Raw genomic sequence first — 21,457 nt, forward strand, 5'->3', positions numbered from 1 at the left:
TGTTTCCCAATGATTTACAATCGAAGGTCAAATCCAATTGTTATTGGGCCAAAGGTTCAAAGTAGTCCATCAGCGGTTACTGGACCTATCTCCTTTAGTTTCTGGTAAAGTTGGGCTCAGTCTGAATTGCCCTGTTTGATGGGAGACAAAATTATATTGAAATCAATCTCTTTTTTTGGTCTACTTTTGAATGTAAAAAAGAAAATTATGAATGCTTTTGTTTGCTTATCTCTCAAGCTATGAGGTAGATAGAAGATATATGATTAAATGACCTTTTTCTTTTTTGGGTTTCTAATCATGGTACCTTAACATGTGCAATCAGACTATCTTTTTTGAATTTAATGCAATTTCCCTAAAATAAAAAAAAAAGTAAAAAACAAAAGGTAATAGGGCCGGTGGCAAATACCAATGTAGTTTTCAACTTTATTTGTTTTACAAAAAGAGAAAAGAGATATTTGCATGAGTGAGGTGAATGGTGATGGTCGGGTAAAATGCATAAATATTTTGGGTGAAGCATGTGTGTAGTAAAGCCTCACCTTACATCTGCTGCTTGCTGATTTTATGTTACAAAAAATAATTTAGGTAATTAAACAGTGTAACGTGTGGTACTCTCATATTTAATCTGACGATTAAAGATTATTCACTCATAAAATGTTTCTACCATGTATGCGTATGTAATAACCCTCTAATTATATAGTACAAAAGATTAGTGTAGCATGTGGAACTTCATATTTAGCCTATAGTCAAATATTGTTCACTCATTAAATTTACTTAGATTAGAACTTCGAAAAAGTAAAGAATAAAAATTTTTTTTATATACCATATGAATATATTCCCATAATGTATAATAATGTAAAAGAAATAAATAGTGTAGTATGTGAATCAATACGTTGAAATGCCTGGTGAATATAATAGGGACGGTCCTCATTCACTATGCATTTATATTATTAACATTTTATTATTAACATTTTCTAGACAGCTACTCACCATGTTATTATTGGTGACTAACTGATTAAGTGTGAGCTAGGAAAATAATTTAGAATAAACTATGGTTATTATTCATTATAAATTCATCATAATTATAGGCAATTTTAACTTTGTAGTATTTCCCATATTGGGATTGCGGACAAATTTGGTTATAATTGACAAAACTCAGCTCATGCTTTACATTTTAAACACCTTACACATAAATACATCCCTTTTTTATCATATGGATTAATTGTAACTTAAGAAATAAAATGATGGTTTCTAGCAAGTAAGAATAAAGAGAGTGAGGGCCAAGGGGTTTGCTTTTCTAAAAACACAAAGAGAAATTCTTCTTCTTCTTTTTTTGGTAATTCTTTTATTTATAATAATAAATTTGATTTTTTTAAATTTAGTCACTAAACTTAAATTTCGTTTAAGAGTGACGACGTAACATTATGAGAGCATTATCATCTAAAAATTTTAAATATATATAATATGAAAAATATTAATTATAAATGAATTTTAGCATTTTTTAAATTTTATAAAAAAAATTATAAATAATAGGATAACATAATCTCAAAATGTTATTTTATCCCCTTTATTAAAATTTAACTTTAGAGAACAACTAGAGACTTATTTAGATAAAAGATTTCAAAAATAAGATTAAAAAATTATTAAGTTCAGAATTAAATGGGTTTATTTTTTTATTATAAAAGTTAGAATATGAGAATGAGAGTGAGAGAGAACATTGCTCATTGAAAACAATCAATAGCAAATTCTCTCTCTGCGATCCCCCACCTCCCTCAACCTCAATAATGGTTGTATGTATGTATTTGTTGGTATGTGCGTATATACTAATATATATAGTATCTTAGTGTACCGGTTGTGTTTTAAAAAATGGTACACATTTTTCTAATAAAGAATGATAAGTTCACCATGATGCGATGAGGGCCAATGGAAAGGGAAAGGAGATGAGAAACTCAGCTTAACTCTATCCTTGTTAAGTGCAAGACACAAACTGATATTGTATTTTTTTAGATACTCACATGTTGCTATTTCACTTCTTTATATTTTTTTACAATAATAAAATCTTAATTCAAAAATACCTGAGGTATAATAAGTTATATTGGATAAAAAATATATGAAGGTCTCTAGTTTGGCCTTTCTATAAGAAAAATGAGTAAATTAATTTATGTTCGTTAAATTAAAATAAAAATCAGTCTTTTTGTCAAAAATTTTATTTATTTGTACTGTTAAAAATTAATATAACTGACAAAATAATCATACAATGCCACGTGTACTTCACACATATATGTAGGAATCAGTTTACTTTTTAATCTAATGTATAAAAATTAATTTATTTATTTTAAATATAATTTAACTCTTAATATAAAATATTCATTATACTTTTACTCAGATTGTGATATAAAGTTTCATAACGTAATTCAAGCCAAACACTTTGATATAAATGATTTGGTATTTGAGGTACGATTTAGTCTATGCCCTAAATAGTGCAATAATTTCAAAGCCGATAACTCTTTTATTTTTATGAAATCAGTTGAAGGCCCAATCGCAAATTGCCTTTGATGTACTAAAAAGAGAAATATAACAGATACCGAAACTTAAATGCCTCGAAAATTTGGTAAGTGAATAGTGGATTGGTCCCCCTACTAGCCTTAGGTCTCAACTTCCTTTAAATCCTATCGTGTAAACTGCAGACCCACAATTACACACCCTAGTTCCCCTCTTCATCCCATTCCTTTTATATACTACCATAACTCAGGTTAAATTCTGCTATACTTTGTGAAATGTAAATTTAGTTTTTGTATTTTACTTTGATAAATTTTAATTAATATATTTTTAAATTTTAAAATTTTAATCTTGACTCCAATAATAGTAGTTAATTTTTTTTAATTAAATTCAATTACTAATCCTCAATTATGTGTAAGACTGTAAATTTAGTTTAATTGAATCATTTAAAGTCTTTATACCGCATTTAATTTACTAAATTTAACTGGTAATAAGAAAATTTTAAAATTTTAAAAAATATAAAAATAAAAAATGAGCAAATTAAACTATAAAAATTAAATTCACAATATTATTAAAGCACTAATAGATTACATTGCAATGTCCCTCCCAAAAGATCTTACTCAAGGATAGTTAAGTAATTTCATTCCCCCTCGGACATGTAGAAATGTCTGTTAGGACTTTATTTGTACACAATTTAGAGAAAGTAAAGAGTTGGACAATGCTAAAACTTCACATAATTCATTGAAGAGGTTGGTTGGTTCCCTCCATGAACTACAGTGAAGCTCAGCCCTTTATTTTATTTTATATTTTTTGGAAGGCCCACAACTTTGAACATATGAAACTCATCATGAAAAAGATGGAAAATTATGAATCATTACCATCAACCATTGAATTTAATCTACTTTTGGGTGTTTGTGGTTTCAGATTTTCAAGGAAAAAAAACTATAGCTTTCTTCGTTTATGTAATGGAATTCCTCGCCAATTCTCTCTCAATCTAAGCTATCCAAGTTCCAAAGACTAAAGCTTTTTTGAAGCGGTGATTCCTGTTTGATTCTCCCAAAATATTTAAGTATTCAGTGCACCTTTTATACACAATCCATATGGAATTTACCACTATACTATATTATATAAGATGATGTTAGGATGCAGAAATGTAAAAATTCAGAATAGTAGTACCTGAAGAAGTGAGAGTTCTTTAATGGCGAAGAAGAAGAGCTGGTTCAATCTAGTGAAGAGGTTCTTTCTCTTTGAGACACTTATAAATGCACAAAAGGTAACTCCTCACCCCCCCCTTTCCTTTTGCTGTTCTTGTATGGATGAATGGCTGTCATGGATGTTAATATGTTATATATATCTGTCGGTAGGATAACAGAAGGAAATGGATGTTTGGAAGGTTTAGGACCAAAAGGTTAGCATCCATTAAAGCTCCATCACCACCAAGAGACAGCATAAAATATGAAACAGAGGAGGACCAGAAGAAACATGCCTTAACAGTGGCAATTGCCGCAGTGGCTGCTGCTGAAGCAGCTGTTGCAGCTGCTCAGGTTGCAGCCGAGGTTGTTCGCCTCACAGGCAATGACGCCCCTAAAGCTAAAGAAGAACAAACCAATGATGTTAAACCTGACTGTTCTTCATCTAGTGAGCTTGGCAACAAGTTCCAACAACTTGCTGCTATAAAAATCCAGGCTTCTTTTCGGGGTTACCTTGTAAGTTCTCTTTCTTTCATCATTACTGAACACATTCTTGGGAACAAGAATTTTGAAGTTATGGCGTGGAGAAAATTGTAGGCAAGGAAAGCTTTGAGAGCATTGAAAGGGATAGTGAAGCTTCAAGCAATTATTCGAGGCCGAGTTGTGAGACGACAAGCATTGACTGCTTTAAAATGCTTGCAATCGATTGTAAACATTCAGTCTCAAGTTTGTGCAAGGAGATTCCAAATTGTAGAAGGCACTTGGCAACAACATGATGAGAACAAAGAGTTGATAACTTTGAAAGATAAGATTCTTAAGGTATGTCTGTCCATTGTCACTATTAACAACAGTCAAACAGTCATCTCTTGTAATAATCAATCCTTCTGGTTTCAAAACATTATAGGTGGATACCAACAGTCAAACAAGATGGGACAATTGTAATGGAGGATTGAAGTACTGGTTAGACCAATGGGTGGATACTAAAAGTAAAGATGTTGAAGTCGAAGACATAGACTCGGTTTGGACTTCGAACCGCAAGCCTACGAGGCTCAAGACTTTTTCGAGACAGTATCATTGTGATGCAGAAGGGGTAGATTCTCCGGTACGGGTTCAAGGACGACGATCATTTCATGGAAAGCAGAGTTCTTTAGGAGAAGATAGTTCTTTTATTACATCTCCTGTAGTTCCAACTTACATGGCAGCAACACAATCTACTAAAGCAAAGGTAAGGTCAATGAGTTCACCAAAGCTAAGGCCAGGAACTTGTGATACTCAATCCGAAAGCTATTCACCATATAAGAACAAGTCGTGTCTCCTATCTTCAGTTACAAGCAAGCCTAACGCTTATGAGCAGAGATCCCCAACACTAAAGGGTGTAAAGTCAAAGAAAACCTTGAAGGATCTTAGCTTTAACTCTTAATGTTCATTGCCTAATTGGGTGCAAAAAAGCACCTTCAAATGACTCGACCATTGTGATGTTTTAGGTCCCTTGGAAGCAAGTCTTTGTTATTGTGTTTGTGTGAGATTGCTGATGCTGTTTTGTGCTTAAACAATTGAATGAATCAAGTTTTGTGTATGACATACTATTAAGAAAGCCACAATAAAAACAGAAATGTTATGAGACTATCCAAAGATAACATCACTTGAGCAATGATTAGAAAATTAAATGGGTAAAATACTAGTGACCACATTATTAATTTTTTTTTGTCATCTAAATATGAAAAGCTATAAACTGGTAACCCAATTATTTTATTTGTTTTTTTTTTGGTCCACAGCCCTTAAGCTACTAACAGAAATATAACTTGGCAATTTTTAAAATTGACATGATAGAAATTTTAACCTTTAATATTTACATATTGTATCAATTTAGTATTGATTCTAAAAAAATTAACCCTAACATTTTACATATTGTGTAATTTGGTCTTTTTGTAATTTTATTTTTCTTTGTGACATTGAGGAGTTAATTTTAAAAGAATTAGAAAAAAAAATTATTATCTTAGATTTTTGGGTGTTTTCAATTTTAGTATATTTCCTATCAAATTTAACTAATAAATTTGTTTTTTTAGTTGATGAAAAGGTCACAAAGAAAAGCAAAATTAAACTACACAATGTGTAAATGTTAAGGTTAAAATTTTTAGAATTAAGACTAAATTAACGCAAAATATAAATATAAAGGGTTGAAGTTGTTATTATGCTAATTTTAAAAACTATAACATCATCTTTCTATTATTTGATGACTAGTGACAACAAACATAAAATTGAATGGTTAGATAAGCATTTTGTAATTTTTTATAATTAGATGAATAAACTAATAGTTGAGTTAATGTAATTTACTCAAATTAAATTTATTGAGATAATAACCCAAAACTTCTAATGAGTTTTGATAAATTTTGATTGAGATACAAAATTTGAAGCGGGCTTAATTCCATGGAAGTATATAAAAGGACCCATGGCATAATTGGACCAATAAAAGTAAAAATACACAGAGTATGGGCTACACTTTGATTTTAATATAAATGGTTTGACTAATGCCTAAAATAATTGGCCTCTGATGAAGCTAATAGGTGTTTGCAGTTGCAAACGACGCAAGTTTGGTTTCCAAGAAACACAAGTAAAGGTGAAATATTTGGGAGTTCCTTCTATTAATAATTATATTACATTTTACTCTTTTTATTAAAAAAATAAGTAAATGAATACTTTTTTTTTGTAGGGAGAGTAAATGAATACTTATACGTTATATTAAAAAGCAAATTGATATTTTCTGTTAAAATTTTTATCCATTTTTACTATTAAAAACTAGCATAGATGACAAAATAACTAGACATGCCACATGTATCTTATATTGGAGAATTTGATAATTTTTTTAATAAAATGATCAATTTACTCTTTGATATAGCGTACATAAACTAGTTTCTTATTTTTTGAATAAAGGGAACAAAATGTAATCAAACTCGTAGTTCAAGAGCCTTTGATACTTTTACTTACAAACAAACAAATAGGAAAAAAGAAAGGTTAAAATATTCTCTAAATTCATTCACTTTTCAAACATTTAGAATGTAGTCATTTTTACTTCTATTTCTAACAATTTGATCCTTTACTTTTTAAATTTTAAAATTATGGAAGTTTAGAAATTGAAGGAGGTTTTTAGGCAATGGCAGTGGCAAAAGAGATGGAAAAAGAAAATCTTGGACTTACTTGATTGTAGAAGATATAGTTGTTTCTCCACTTCCTTTTTTATATATGTAGTGTGTTAAATGATAGGGAGCGTGAAGTTAGTCAAAGATTGGATTTTACTATTTATTTGTTGGTTAAGAAAGCTACAAAACGCATGTAATTGGAATATAATAGGGTACATATTGTGTATGTATTTCAAAAATCAATAATTTTCAAACTTCACTAGTTGCTTTCATTAATAAGAAAATGTCGACCACCATGCCATAGCCATAGCCATAGCATATGGATTAATTGTCATTCGTCATTGGATGTGGTTGGAGCTCATAGATTTCCTTTGGGTGATTGTATCTTAGATGTATTGTATTTATGTATCGAATCAAATTAGTTTTTCTATTATTAAATGAATCAATTTAATCCCTGTATTATTAGAAATAATTAAATAAAATCAAACTGGAATAGAGTTAACATCTACGGTTAAAAATTGATATTTTTACTAATAAATAGACTAATTTAATCGAATCCCTATAATATAGGGACCTCCTAAGTAATTTAACCATTACCTTTGCCAACCAAAATTCTCATCCCTCCTTTCTAGTCCTAGTCCTACCTTCAAACCACAATGTCCAAATTCAAACTTGTGGGAGTCCTTCTCAAATAATAAAAAAGACACTGCTCTTTTGGGTCCTAGAAAATGACATACAAGGTGGTTTGAAACATACATTAATTTAGGAGGATATGTTTTTTTGGGGGGTACATGGAAGATATGTTTTTTAATCATGTATAGAGTGAAATGATGTTCAAAGTGTCTGCCAGAGCCAAGCCTATGCATGGTCACTAGCTCAGCCTTTGTTATGTTTGTGTGTTGGGTGGGTATATTCAGTTGATATCTAGCTGAAAAACCACTGTAGTAGGTAGCTAGACCCATGGCGCATGCCTTGGATGATTAAGAACAAATTAACAAGTGATTTGATGATCCGAAAAGTTGTTATACTGAATTATGTATCAACTCCATTACATGATAGATATACACACGAATCATATTTTAAAGTAAATTTTAGATTACAGTAACCTTGAATTTTAGAAAATGCTAACTTTGCATATTTTGAAGTGATATAAGAATAACATTGGTAGGAGGAAGACAGCAAACCAAACATTCCCATCACCTAATTCTCAATTAATTAAAAGTTAAATATGACCAATTTTGAAAGTAATTTGGCATGTATATAAATCTTTGCAGCTGCATGTGACATGTTAACCAAAGCGACAAAAATGCATAATCCCGAAGTATGTCTCTAATTATTGTTTTGTTCCCCCTTCCTGTTTGGGTCAAACTGAGTTAAAACATTACACAAAAATAAAGTTGATTAAACAGCTTGTGTTGTTATTCGAAAACTAATTACATGGTTGTAATTACAGTTGTATACATCGATTAACATTAAATAACCCTTAATGAAGCAGCAGCAGCTTTATGTGATGGATTGGAATAGAATCGAGGTTGCAAATAGACCTTAAAACGCATCGAGACTATGACAGTGAGCTTAACTCCTATTGCTTTCCAAGGCTTCAAAAGGTATTGGATAATAGCAACTAATTTAATTTGAGAACAACTTAGAAGGTAGAATCTCCATCAATGTGAACACGGCTGTAATTGGAAGGACAAAGGAATTGATGTGGGGGCTTTACATAGATCAATATTGCAATATATTAACAATCAACAGAACAAAAAGAAAAAGAACAAAAGAAAAGAGCTAAATATAAAATACTTAAAACCCAACCACAAATTTCATCATTTAAATCATTGCCTATTGATGAAAAGAAAAAAAGGTTTTGCTGCAAAAACTATGTAGATCATGATCATAGGCTAATCAGCTAGCTAGCTGTATATGTTTATTGAATTGCTGGACAGTTCATGGCCTCCTCACTTTTCCCTAACATAGAGAGAAATTGCTCATCAAATTAATAGTAAAAGTTGTATAATATGATCTCTTTTTTTTTTGGCTTCAAAACCAAGTGTTTTACAGATCAATCTTTTTTGGTTTGTTCATTAATTGATGGGGTAAACCAAATCAAACACAAAATCTAGTCCTGCATATGCGAGAATTCTGGCACTGCAGATTTGTCCCATGCAACTGCATGTTTATATATGGAAAACAACATAAACATGCATATACAATAGTAAGAGTAATGAGACAACTGGTTACGTATATGCAGACAAAATATATATAGACATAATTGTGGAACAGGGAAAATCCTGTGAAAACTTTACCTGATTATATGTCCTTCATGCTCTTCAATAGCCCCTCCAATGGTCACTCAATGAGATGCGTTTTTTTGTTTGACGATAAAACTAAACAATAATGAAACAGATTTTTGTCCTGGTCCAGCCTACAGATGAGGCACTTAACATTAATTATCTAATTAATGATGGATCGTAATAATAAATTTGAGAATTACATTAACAAAATCGAGTAAGTATAGGTATAGGTGGCTGTAAGTAATCACGACAAGCATGAATGTAGGAAAAAGATATGTATAAAAGCTTTAAATATGAACCTCTCAGTCTCAGCCATAAGGGATGAGATTGGGAATTAGTTAGGTAGAGACAAGGAGACATTGATTAAAGTGGAATAAAAAGTGGGATGGGGAAACATGATAAGCATAATTATTCATTAATTATCTCACATAAGGTTTTGAGCATCCTAAATGGAATTTCTGCCCTACCAACTCTCTCATTTAACTACATTCTTTACTCCCTAAAGTCATATATGAGTATTTGAGGATGACGACCACAAATTACTACGTGGCAATCTCAGCTGTTGTATCCGCCCTAATGGCACCGCCACCCCCTACTTGTCCAAACATCATTCGCCACCCCTCAATCTGGGGTTAGCCAATGGAATGGTGGAGCGGACACTGACGTGGCTGTAATCTTGTAAAGGGTTTTTGACTGATAGATGGGAGCCACCTCTGCAGTCCCATGATCGATATTAAGGCTTTAATTAAAGTTCATTTGAGGCTTTAATTATGAGGCTTTGTATTCCACAAATGTAGCATCTTACGGACAATATATGCCCCACGTACCTACGCTTGGGAGGCTTCCAACATACGTCTAAATTCTAGTTTGCCCATATTTCTCTTTCTACAAAACGTAAATATTTGTACTGTAATTCAAGATTAGATATATATATATGAGATTATACAGAGGTATTTGTTGCATGTACATAGTTCACACTCGTAATAAAGGTAGATGATAAGTGGTAAAAGTATTATGGAGGACTCTACGTTAGGAGTTAGATTGCATTTTGTCCCATTTATTTAAAAAAATAGATAAATTAGTCTTTATAAGTTAATTCAAAGAGCATATTGGTTCTTTCTATTAAAAGTTTTATCTATTTGTCTTGTTAAAAACTAATGTAGCTAATAGAATAACTAAACAATGATATGTCGCATGCTACATGTGCATCATACTGACATACAAAGACCATGTTTTAACCGTAAAAATTTTAACAGAATGACCAGTTTGCTATTTAATTTAATGTACAAAGACTAATTTGTCCATTTTTTGAGTAAAAGGGACAAAAATGTAATCTCACTTCTAGTACAAGGATCTCCATGGTATTTTTACCATGTGATTCTAGAAAATATATGCATATGTATTAGAGATAAGACAAATGTATATTTGTTGCATGTTTATAGTTTACATTATACGTAACAAAGGTAGAGGATAAGTGAGTGGATTTCATAATATATTATTAATGAATACAGACACCTAGAGTACTCCTAAACTTGTATTTCTTCGGACAGTTGTTGAATTCATGGGTATATACTTTTAATTAGGTTCTGATGTGCCAGAAAAGAGCAAATTTCTGGCTTTTAATCCTTGTTAATCATGTTACTTTTGTTGTCTAGGTCTTCTTTTTCCTTTCTTCCTTGGCCTATTCAATTAGGTCCTTTTCACTTTTTTTTCCTCTTTGCTTTTGTGATGGAGATTTCTAAGTTTTTTTTTATTTTTTTTATTTTTTTAACTTAGGCAACTTCTAGTAATAGAAAGTATGATCCACACAATATAGAAGATTTTCCTCGTAGAATATCTCAAATTGGATAGGTGTTTTAAATACCAAATAACTTAGATTAGGATATACACTAATTAAAACTAGAAGAAAAAATAATTGTTTAATTATTCAATCTTTCAAGAACTCAAGAAATCATAAACTTCCCCCTGAACTTGATTTCAGAAGAGGAAATAAAAGATTAAATTATACTATTAGTTTTCATACTTTTCGAGTTGGTCAATTTTAATTTTGATATTTTTCAAATTTTAAAACTTTAGTTCTGGCTCAAACAGTGGCATTTAATTTCGTTAGGTTAAATTTAATTACCAGTCCAGTACTATGCATATAATTGTAGATTTGGTCTATATTCTTCAGTATGAATTTTGGTCCATAATTTAACAATTATCAATTGGTGAGAACTGAAATTTTAAACTTTGAAAAGTACAAGGACTAAAATGACGAAATTAAAGTACAGGGACTAAAGTATAAGGACTAATAGCAGAATTTAACCAATATAAAAAACAAGTTTTTTATCAGTTCAAGTAGGTAGTTAGCTATTTAGGTTTAAATATTAACTTAAACACAAATCTTTTATCACTTCACTTGTAATTCAATATACCCTGATGAAACTAGTCTATAATGAGTATATGCAGATGACTGATGAGTCTAAATGGAAGAGACAAATTAGTTAGGAATGTGATGGATGGTATATAGAATGTTCCATGCATTATATATGTATACTTGGAGAGAGAGAGAGAGAGAAGGAGAAAGAGAACCTAAGGGGATTAGGAAGGGTGAGAAAGGGAGTCCATAATTATTTCAGCTAGCTTTTTAATATCTTCTCCCTACAATCTAGAGACTATAGATAGCTAGCTGTTTGATATTTCATCAATATTGTAATGAGTTCAAACTCCCAAACTGTCTTGTCTTCTGACTTGTGTTTCTCTTCTGTTGCATTCAGGCAATTGTATTTTCTGTTCTCAACTATGAAATCAAAATTCAGAATTTCAATTTCGGTACCAAATTTGAGTCTTAATAATCATTGGGATTGAGAATATAATACACGTAACATAGTTTACATACAGCAAAGGGGAGAAGCAATAATTGCGGTACTGACCACTGTAATGAAATCTAATCCCAGAGAATCATTTAAACTTGTCCAGTTGCTGGACAATTAAGGCATAGATAGAATACATGTCTTTGCATTGCATAACTCTTTACCTCTCCATCACCATGACAGTCCAAAAGGGTCCCAACCTCACCAATCATACACCTTCAACCATAAAGCACATAAAAAGCATTCGAATATCACGTGTCCCAGGGACCCCTTTGCTACCCCACCCTACCCCGGCAGTCCCTCTCATCCATATCCCAGAATAGATACGTGATGTCTACATTCCGACACTGACGGATACAAGGAGAGTATGCATCAGAGGCCATGGCATGGCATGGCATGACATGACATGACATAATACGCATTCAGCTTCAAAGCAGAGAGCCATTGCATCTTATTCTAAAAGGGGGGGGGGAACAAGAATATCCTTAAACATAGAGTTAAAATCTGAAAATTTTGCAACTCATTTTGTCTTTTTGGTGAAAAAAAAAAAGAGAGGTGAGATTGTGGTTTCAAACTGTTGAAGAAAGTGCAAAGATTTGTGGAAATCTTTTCTTTATGGTGACCCTGGCTGGTCTTATAAACACAAGACCCCAAAAAAGAAGTGAAAGACAATCCTAAAACTCTCTAACACTCCCTCACTTCTTCTCTTCCTTGCCTCTTCTAACCAATAGGAGAACATGCTTGTTAGCTTTCCCGGACAAAACAACATGCTTGTCTTAAGAAGCTTCATGATCTTGTTCTTCAGCTGCATAACCATTAAAATCAACCTCTGTTTTCCAAGTATTCCTTCTTCACTAAAAACACTTTCCATTGATGGACATTTCGATTTTGAACAAGTCGAGCATGCAGCTAAAGATTTTGGTAATAGATACAGTTACATCCCTTTAGCTGTTTTATACCCGAAGTCAGTTTCCGACATTGCTACCACAGTGAATCATGTTTGGCAGATTGGTGGTGGTTCAGAACTCAAAATAGCAGCTAGAGGGCATGGTCACTCACTCCAGGGACAAGCACAAGCTCACCGAGGTGTTGTGATCAACATGGAATCACTCCAAGGCCATAAAATGCAGGTTCACACTGGGAACTTCCCTTATGTGGATGTATCAGGTGGTGAGTTGTGGATAAATATACTGCGTGAAAGCCTGAAACATGGGTTAGCGCCAAAATCTTGGACAGATTACCTACATTTGACAGTTGGTGGTACTTTGTCCAATGCTGGGATCAGTGGACAAGCATTTCGGCATGGACCGCAGATCAGTAATGTTTACCAACTGGAAGTTGTAACAGGTTAATTCAGCATCTATGAGATACATACATACATGCACACATACAGTATATTTACTGACTGAAGATTGTCTCTACTTGAACATAGGGAAAGGAGAAGTGGTGAATTGCTCTGAGAAACAGAACAGTGATCTGTTTCACAGCGTCCTTGGAGGATTGGGTCAGTTTGGCATCATAACAAGGGCGAGAATATCACTTGAACCAGCACCCGAAATGGTAAGAATGGAAATTATATAGTTAGAAGACTATTTCATATTAGTTGACTAATAATTCTGATTGTTGAACAGGTCAAATGGATTAGGATGGTGTATACAGATTTTGCTACATTTACTAGGGACCAAGAGAAGTTAATATCAGGAAAAAGCACATTTGATTATGTTGAAGGATTTGTGATAATAAACAGGACTGGTTTATTGAATAACTGGAGATCATCATTCAATCCACAAGATCCTCTACAAGCTAGCCAATTCAAGTCTGATGGAAGGACGCTCTTTTGTCTTGAATTAGCAAAGTACTTTAACCATGAAGATATGGTGCTAGTAAATCAGGTGAGTCACTCTTAGATTATTAATGGATCATCAAATGGAAACAATTGAACTGATAAAAAGGGCATTGATGTATTGCAGGAAATAAAGACATCATTATCTCAGTTAAACCATATTCCATCCACACTGTTTATATCAGAAGTTCCATACATGGAGTTTTTAGACAGGGTTCACATTTCTGAGATCAAACTCCGGTCGAGAGGCTTGTGGGAAGTTCCACATCCATGGCTTAATCTATTCATCCCAAAAAGTAAAATCCATAGTTTTGCTCAAGAGGTTTTTGGCAATATCCTTACAGATACAAGCAGTGGCCCCATTCTCATCTACCCTGTTAACAAATCGAAGTAAATAATTTCAAGCAAATAATAATGATTAAATGCATTTTCATGATTTCATTTGATGATGGATTGTTAAATGTTGATTGCAGATGGGACAATAGAACATCTGTTGTGATACCAGAAGAAGATGTTTTCTATTTAGTGGCATTCCTTTCGTCTGCGGTACCTTCTTCAACAGGAAATGATGGGTTAGAGCAGATATTAATTCGAAACAAAAGGATTTTAGACTTCTGTGAGATAGCTGGCCTTGGTGTAAAGCAATACCTGCCCCACTTTTCTACACAAGGAGAATGGAAATCCCATTTTGGCCCACATTGGGAAGCTTTCACTAGGAGAAAATCCACTTATGACCCCTCGGCTATACTAGCTCCGGGCCAAAGAATATTTCAAAAGCTAATAGCTTACTCATGATAAACATCATCTTATTATATCTAAAAGGAAAAACAAGGGGAAAAAAAGAGCTTTTGCAGCATGCAGGCCAATGTGCTGCAAATTCATACTGAGGAAGCTCAAGACTAGTACAACTCTTTTTTTTCTGCCAAAAAGGTTAAACCTATCATATTTTAATTATTGACTACAATTGTATACCAGTGCCTTAACAAGGGGATGTAAATACTGAACTTGCCAGATAAAGGCTAATTCTTTTCTCTACAAAGTCCAATTGCTAAACTTAGCAGAGAAACATTGGTTACCAGTTGCTGCTGCATCTAACTTGTTGCAAATGGCACTATCTAAACTTTGATGAATGGCATAAAGACAGTGAAAAGTTGTTACTTAAATTATTGAGTATTAATTATGGCAGAAAGCAATTGACATTAGAGCTAAACCAGCATAAGCCTACAGCCTTTCTTCCCTCTGAGTTGCTATGGTCTGTTGCATTCTTTCTTGTCCTTTTATCTTCTATGCCAAGCTCCATAGCATTTTGAGCATGTTCTGTCTAAAGACAAATATATGTTTTCCTACTTAACACTTTCTCATAGAGTATTCTAAACTAAAAAGGATCTATCTTGAAATCTATTCATTTGACCTGTATGGTCTTCACTACTAGGAAAACTTGATTATTATGGCTTTCTTTATATAATAACAGTCAACCATGCATTATGATTCTAATGGCTCCCATCGAACTTCATTCATTTCACATCAGCCAAAAGGAAAAGATGTGCCGATAAAGTGGGTTAAAAAGGATAATTTTTGGCTGTTCAGGAGATTCTGGCATCTATATATCAGAGACATCATAGCAATGGTAGTTATGTGACAGTGATCTACACAAAGTTTGGTTGTAGCAAAAGTTTGCTTCTATGGGTAAATATATTTGATTACTTATCCAAAAAATAAATGAAATTCATCAGAATAGTTCCTAGCTACTTCGATAAAAGCCTTTTCTAGGCCGACCTATTACTACCATCGTTTCAACTGTAACGTGGAAGTGGATCATTCAAGCCATATCTGGGCCAGTCGGGAGCGGTTCGTAGCCATCATGGTGCTTGGTCGTGGAAGCTTCTTTGCAGTTCTCAACGGGTATGCATTTGAGGATAACAGCAACAATGAGGCTTCCTGCTCCAAGTAAAATGCTGATCAGCCATAACTCCCAGCTCAGTGGCACGGTATCTGCAACTGTACCCAAAAGTTCCACTATTATGCTTTGGAAACCCACTGTACAGACCATCACCATAATGAATAGCCAGCTATCGAAGAAGCCTCGGAAAACATTTATCTTCTCCATATCCCTGCTATTGATTTCATTGAACACCTGAAGTAATAGTAGAAACAAACTACATTGTAAACTGAATAATTTCGTACATTAGAAAGTGATGAAAAGAATATAACGATTAAGAGGCAGCACCTGGCAAAACACAAATGAATTGAAGATGAGTGTATTTAGAATAGCAGTAGCATTTGAACCAGAAATCTTCAAAAGCCGTTTCCCATCAAATTTGAGAATTGCAAGTACAATCAATTGATAAATGGTCTGACCAATTATATTCCTCCACATGACCCTGGTGATGAAGGCTACATCCCTTCCAATAGGGGGTCTTTTCATTAGGCCTTCATGAGGAGGTTCTGTGGCCAATGCCAATGCACCGAGAGTGTCCATGATCATGTTTACCCAAAGTAGCTGAACAGCCGTCAGAGGAGCAGAACCTGAAAATTACTTCTCAAATATTATCAGTCATTTGTAGTGTCTTGTCTTAAGACAGGTTTAAGCTCAAACTAGGAAACAATTTTGCTGGTGATGTTTTACTGTCTCAGTACCTGAGATGCAAGCAGAAACAAAATTGAGCATGAGAGCCACAATGTTAACTGTTAGCTGGAACTGTACAAACTTTTGGATATTGATATAAACTGCACGGCCCCATCTGGCTACATTCTGTATAGTCGCGAAGTTGTCATCCATTATGATAACATCGGCATTTTCTTTTGCAACCTGAAGGTGATATTGAAGAAACATGCTTGGTTTACAAAACAAGTAAAACTGCTTAATTGTCTCAACTGCTGGTTGAGATGATAACAAACCTCTGTACCAGCTATTCCCATAGCAAGTCCAATGTCAGCCTCATGCAAAGCTGGTGCATCGTTTGTCCCATCACCAGTCACAGCCACCACTTCTTTAAACTCCATCCTCAAGTAGGTTACAAGTTTGTGCTTGTCCAAGGGCAATGATCGGGCCAGAACCTGCACACATGTCAAGCATGTTATTCATAAACATGCTACTAAAGTTGTAGTTTCTGTTTTCTTTTTCCAGCTCCAAACATGTTCCTAGAAGTCATTTTTTTTTATAGTAAAGCAGTATTTGATTCCTTAGAAAAACAGATAAAGTTTTTCATAACAATAACATAATATATATTAAAGAAAAAAGATTTCCATGTGCTTAAAGCAATAACAAGACCTGCAGTTTAGGTATGGTCTCCTCCATCTGCCGTGGGCTCATGTCACGAAATTCTGGCCCTTCAATTGCCAAACCGTTTTCTGTCAAAATTCCACACTCTCTTGCTATAGCTTTAGCAGTATTAATGTTGTCTCCAGTAACTATCCGCACTTTAATTCCAGCAGATAAACAAGTTTCCACTGCTTGCCTTACCCCAGGACGCACAGGATCCTTAATTCCAATCACAGCTATCAACGTATAGTTTTCTTGAGGGATGCTATCGCTATCTACATCTGAAGTGTCTTTTACATCCTTGAAAGCCAAGCATAGAGTTCTTAGAGCCTCACATGCAAAGCCATTAATTACATCAGTGATGAACTTCTTCTGCTCTTTGGATAGATGTTCAGCCTTCCCATCAACATTGATTACCTTGTTGCAAGATTCTAAAATGATTTCTGATGCACCTTTGCAAAATGCTCTATTCTCACCACCATTAGAAAGGGAGACAAGGACGGACATCCTTTTCTTCTCTGAATTGAAAGGCTCAACTTTCAGAATTGTAGATTCCTTCCTATGCTTTTTGAATTCACCTCCCAACAGCAAACCAAACTCTAATATTGCTGTCTCTGTTGGAGATCCCAAAATGTTGTTCTTGCCATCTTTTCCCTTGACTACTTCAGCTCCTGTATTTTGAAATATGGACTGCAAAAGTAGGTCCAATACTTCTCCAGCAATTGAGGACCGCAAAACATCCTCCCTCTTGTTATCTCCCGCAATACTTATGGTTCGCCCACAAGTCCAAATTTTGTCAACAACCATATGATTAGTAGTGAGTGTCCCTGTCTTATCAGTACAAATACAAGTGGCTGATCCCATTGTCTCACATGCTGAGAGATGTCTCACAAGAGCTTTATCACTCATTAACTTTTTCATTGCAAATGCAAGACTTAATGTTACAGCCAGTGGTAATCCTTCCGGAACTGCAACTACAATTATGGTCACTGCAACGGCAAAGAAATTCAAGAGAGACAGAACGTCGCTCATAACCCACTTTTCAATCTCCCCGAGCTGCGCCTTTGTCACCATAAACCTTATGGCGAGAACCAAAAATGTCAAAACAGCAAATACCAAACCAATCTTTCCAATAACTGTAGCAACTCCGTTTAGCTTCACCTGTAGAGGTGTTTCATCTACTCCACCTTCGCTTAAAGTAACCATCAGTCTTCCCCATTCAGTCCTCATACCAACTGTTGTCACTAACATTTTCCCAGAGCCATCCTGAACTTTTGTCCCTGAGAGAAGAAAAGGTCTCTCCTGAGTTACTTTTACAGGCTCACTCTCCCCAGACAAGCTTGATTCATCGATCGATAAGCTGTAACCAGATATAAGAACACCGTCTGCTGGAACTTGATCTCCAATTGATAGATGAACTATATCCCCAACCACCAGATCATAGATAGAAATCTTCTGCCTGCACCCTTCTCTGGTGACCTGAACAAGTATATTTTTCTTTTCTTTATCCAAGTCTTTGAATTGCAAGGACTGCTTGTAATCACTAATGGCAGTAACAAATACAACCAGGAAAATGCAAAGTACTATTCCTAGCCCATCATACAGGCCACCAGGCCACCCTTCAGTAGCAACTCCAACACCTATAGAAACAACAGCACATACTATGAGAATAATCAAAGTCAAGTCATGCAGCGCTTCCCACACAAACGTCCAAAAGGATCTAGCAGGTTTTTCATCAAATTTGTTGTTGCCATATATATTTTTCCTGAATGAGATATCAGTTGGAACAACGCCGTTGGTCAGAGAAACAGAGACTTTTTTGGCTAAGCCTTCTACTCCTCCATTTTCTTCAAAGCTACTCATGTCATGGGACCGAACAATGGATGCTAGCTCATCAGCTCCAATGTGAAAACCAGCTTCCCTAACATCTTCTGGAAGCTTGCGCTCAGCTTGCTTGCCAGCTGTTCTAGGTACCAGATAAAGTTAGATGATTGAAGAGGAATATTTGATTTGGCTGGATAACGATGGATCATATATATTAGAGATCATACCATCAATGAAATTCAATGCCGCTTTTTGCACATAAAGAGCTACCCTAATTTTTTCCTGGCAAAGAACATGATCCAATCCCAGTATAATAAGTTCAGGGATACTTTGGAAAACCAAATGTACAACTAAGACAGCCAGTCAGTCAGATTCTCATGTATTGAAGAATTGAGATTGTGACATATCTAACAAGAACATAGTTGTGATCTTCCATTGCTAATACCGATTCAATTTGAGTTCCAATATCCCACCTCATTATATCATTCAAGACTAACATAAGTCATTAATCTAGCTTGAAGGTACTGTTTAACAAGAGTGCAAATGCGATGACTCTTTGTTGATCCAACAAGCAAATCTTTTCATAAAAGAGGAAAGTTATGCAATTAGGTAGGTCACGTCCTGAATATAGAAATGACCTTTATATTACTGCTGCATGAAAATTAAATATCAAAGTGCGTTAAGAACACTGAAGATGTTTGGTTGCTGCTCCCTCCATCAGAGCATACTCGACTAAAGTTTGGAGCTTAGTGTTTCATAACTGGTTAAGACATTTACAAGAAATTAAAGATTAATCATCTATTCCTTTGAGTAATTTTGGCCTGGTAATATGATTTCATCATTTAACAGTAACATGTTGCTGGAAAAAAGGACAAGAATTCTATATGTATATTTCGACAAGTATTGGTTGTTTTAAAACACAATCCCATGCAACCTTAAGCTGGCTTTGACTTTGGGCTATTAATTCAACCAACCAGAACCAGACATGACATGACAGGACAGGACTCGGATCCTTGTATGGAAGGAGCTCGTTTTGGTCTAAAATAAGAGACGGGCTCAAATCAAAGAGATGATAAATCATGTCCGAAGCCAATCTAGATAGATATAGGTCGAAAGTTTCCATTAAACTGGGAATGGGAAATCAGATTCGAGTTGAAAGCAAAGATAAAGTCAAAAGCTGTTGCCGTAAAAAATGGACTCGATATATTCTTGACCTTACGTTTTCGAAATTCAACCACTGAACAAATAAGATTATAAGGATGATACATAAAATTCAAAGCTTAACGTAAATTGTAGACCATTTCGGCGGAGTGAGGTTCAAATTATAATTTATTTCAAAATTCAACCTACTCGAGAAAGATACCTACAATTCAAGCGTTCCCTTTCTGATATTATGAGGACATGACATAGTACTTACGTACGTGAAGAAAGAATTAGGACAGTTACCACTGCAAATTGTTATATAATTAAAAAAAAAATTAAAAACCTGGATAATTTTACGCCTGCGATCAGCTTCAGCACGCTTAGCAAGATCAGCAACCATACGAAACCTACGACTGCGGTTCTTGACGAGAGCGACAGCAGACCTCCATCTCCTTAGAGCTTCTTCGGATGGCCTTTTGGGTTCAACAGCAAAGTTCTTTCTCAAGTAGTCCTCCATATATGTATGTAGAGGGAAAGAGCAGCGATGGATGGTATTAGGGTTATATATATGTATTATGAAAATCTGAAATATTGCAAATAGTTGTAAATTGCAATGCATGCAGGAAGGGGGAAGAATGGATGAATGGATGGAAGGTTTATTGGAATATGTTGGATTTTTTACGAAGAAAGGTTCAACTTCAAACCTCTATCGTCCGCCGAGATTGGCGGGAACCACTACAACAGATTTATACAGACGATAAGACTAGACTAGCGTATGCCAAGCTAAAGCAAAGCGAAAGCTAATAGTGTTATATATGGAAACTACCATTGCTGGACAACCATAATAAGATTTACTGGTAATTAATAAGAATAAAAGAAATATGTTAAAAAGAAAAGCACAGCAGCCCATCAAACTTGACTGGGTCGATATTCTTTGATAACGTAAAGGTTTGGGCTGAAACTTTGGATTTAGGTTCCATTCAACCTTGGCCTCCTAATTTTCAACCAACCTTTCATTCCGATACTTGTTCTGGGTAGTGTACAGCAATTTATTCCTTCTGACTTTTAAAATTTTACAATTTAATCTTTACTAAATTTTATTATTCATAATTTCTATCCAAATACTTAATTTACCTTTTAAAATACTTGCTCTTTCTTAGAAATCAAATTTTTGGATATTACAAATGTCACGTAAATTAACATAAAAATAAAAATTTGTTTCTTTATCTAACATTTTCAAAATTTCGAACTTGTATTAATGCCTTTATGTGTTGTTTCAAGAATGATTCAAACTTCATGGGTAAAAATACGCTTGAAGATGTGCTTGAATTTATGAGGATATATATCACTAAAAATAGCATTTAAGGCGTTTGAGTTGTAACTGGCTATCTTGTATATATTTGCCGACCTAATAAT

At 34.2% G+C, this 21,457-nt stretch overlaps 3 protein-coding genes across 4 annotated transcripts; 2 read left to right on the forward strand and 1 right to left on the reverse strand.

Moving 5' to 3' along the window:
* The first annotated feature begins 3,192 nt into the window (after positions 1–3,192).
* Positions 3,193–5,262, forward strand: LOC107936332 (protein IQ-DOMAIN 14). Of its 2 annotated transcripts, XM_041078423.1 has the most exons (5): positions 3,193–3,245; positions 3,421–3,769; positions 3,861–4,202; positions 4,284–4,505; positions 4,591–5,262. In XM_041078423.1, the coding sequence occupies exons 2-5, from the start codon at positions 3,695–3,697 to the stop codon at positions 5,104–5,106; spliced, it is 1,155 nt and encodes a 384-aa protein (XP_040934357.1). In that variant the 5' UTR covers positions 3,193–3,245; positions 3,421–3,694; the 3' UTR covers positions 5,107–5,262. The 2 variants fall into 2 exon arrangements, with proteins under 2 accessions (XP_040934357.1, XP_016724525.2); XM_016869036.2 differs by having other exon boundaries at positions 3,193–3,769.
* A 7,158-nt stretch (positions 5,263–12,420) lies between these two features.
* Positions 12,421–14,843, forward strand: LOC107936339 (cytokinin dehydrogenase 6). Its single transcript, XM_016869043.2, has 5 exons — positions 12,421–13,316; positions 13,402–13,529; positions 13,601–13,861; positions 13,940–14,202; positions 14,286–14,843. The coding sequence occupies exons 1-5, from the start codon at positions 12,707–12,709 to the stop codon at positions 14,605–14,607; spliced, it is 1,584 nt and encodes a 527-aa protein (XP_016724532.1). The 5' UTR covers positions 12,421–12,706; the 3' UTR covers positions 14,608–14,843.
* Positions 14,844–15,473: 630 nt separating this feature from the next.
* On the reverse strand, positions 15,474–20,971 carry LOC107936342 (putative calcium-transporting ATPase 11, plasma membrane-type). Its single transcript, XM_041078424.1, has 7 exons — positions 20,385–20,971; positions 19,126–19,180; positions 17,084–19,035; positions 16,711–16,869; positions 16,450–16,621; positions 16,040–16,338; positions 15,474–15,946 (listed from the first exon to the last, which is right to left on the reverse strand). The coding sequence occupies exons 1-7, from the start codon at positions 20,658–20,660 to the stop codon at positions 15,632–15,634; spliced, it is 3,228 nt and encodes a 1,075-aa protein (XP_040934358.1). The 5' UTR covers positions 20,661–20,971; the 3' UTR covers positions 15,474–15,631.
* Positions 20,972–21,457: the final 486 nt, after the last annotated feature.

This window comes from Gossypium hirsutum, chromosome A10 (assembly GCF_007990345.1).
Source record: "Gossypium hirsutum isolate 1008001.06 chromosome A10, Gossypium_hirsutum_v2.1, whole genome shotgun sequence".
In the NCBI taxonomy this organism is placed as follows: domain Eukaryota; kingdom Viridiplantae; phylum Streptophyta; class Magnoliopsida; order Malvales; family Malvaceae; genus Gossypium; species Gossypium hirsutum.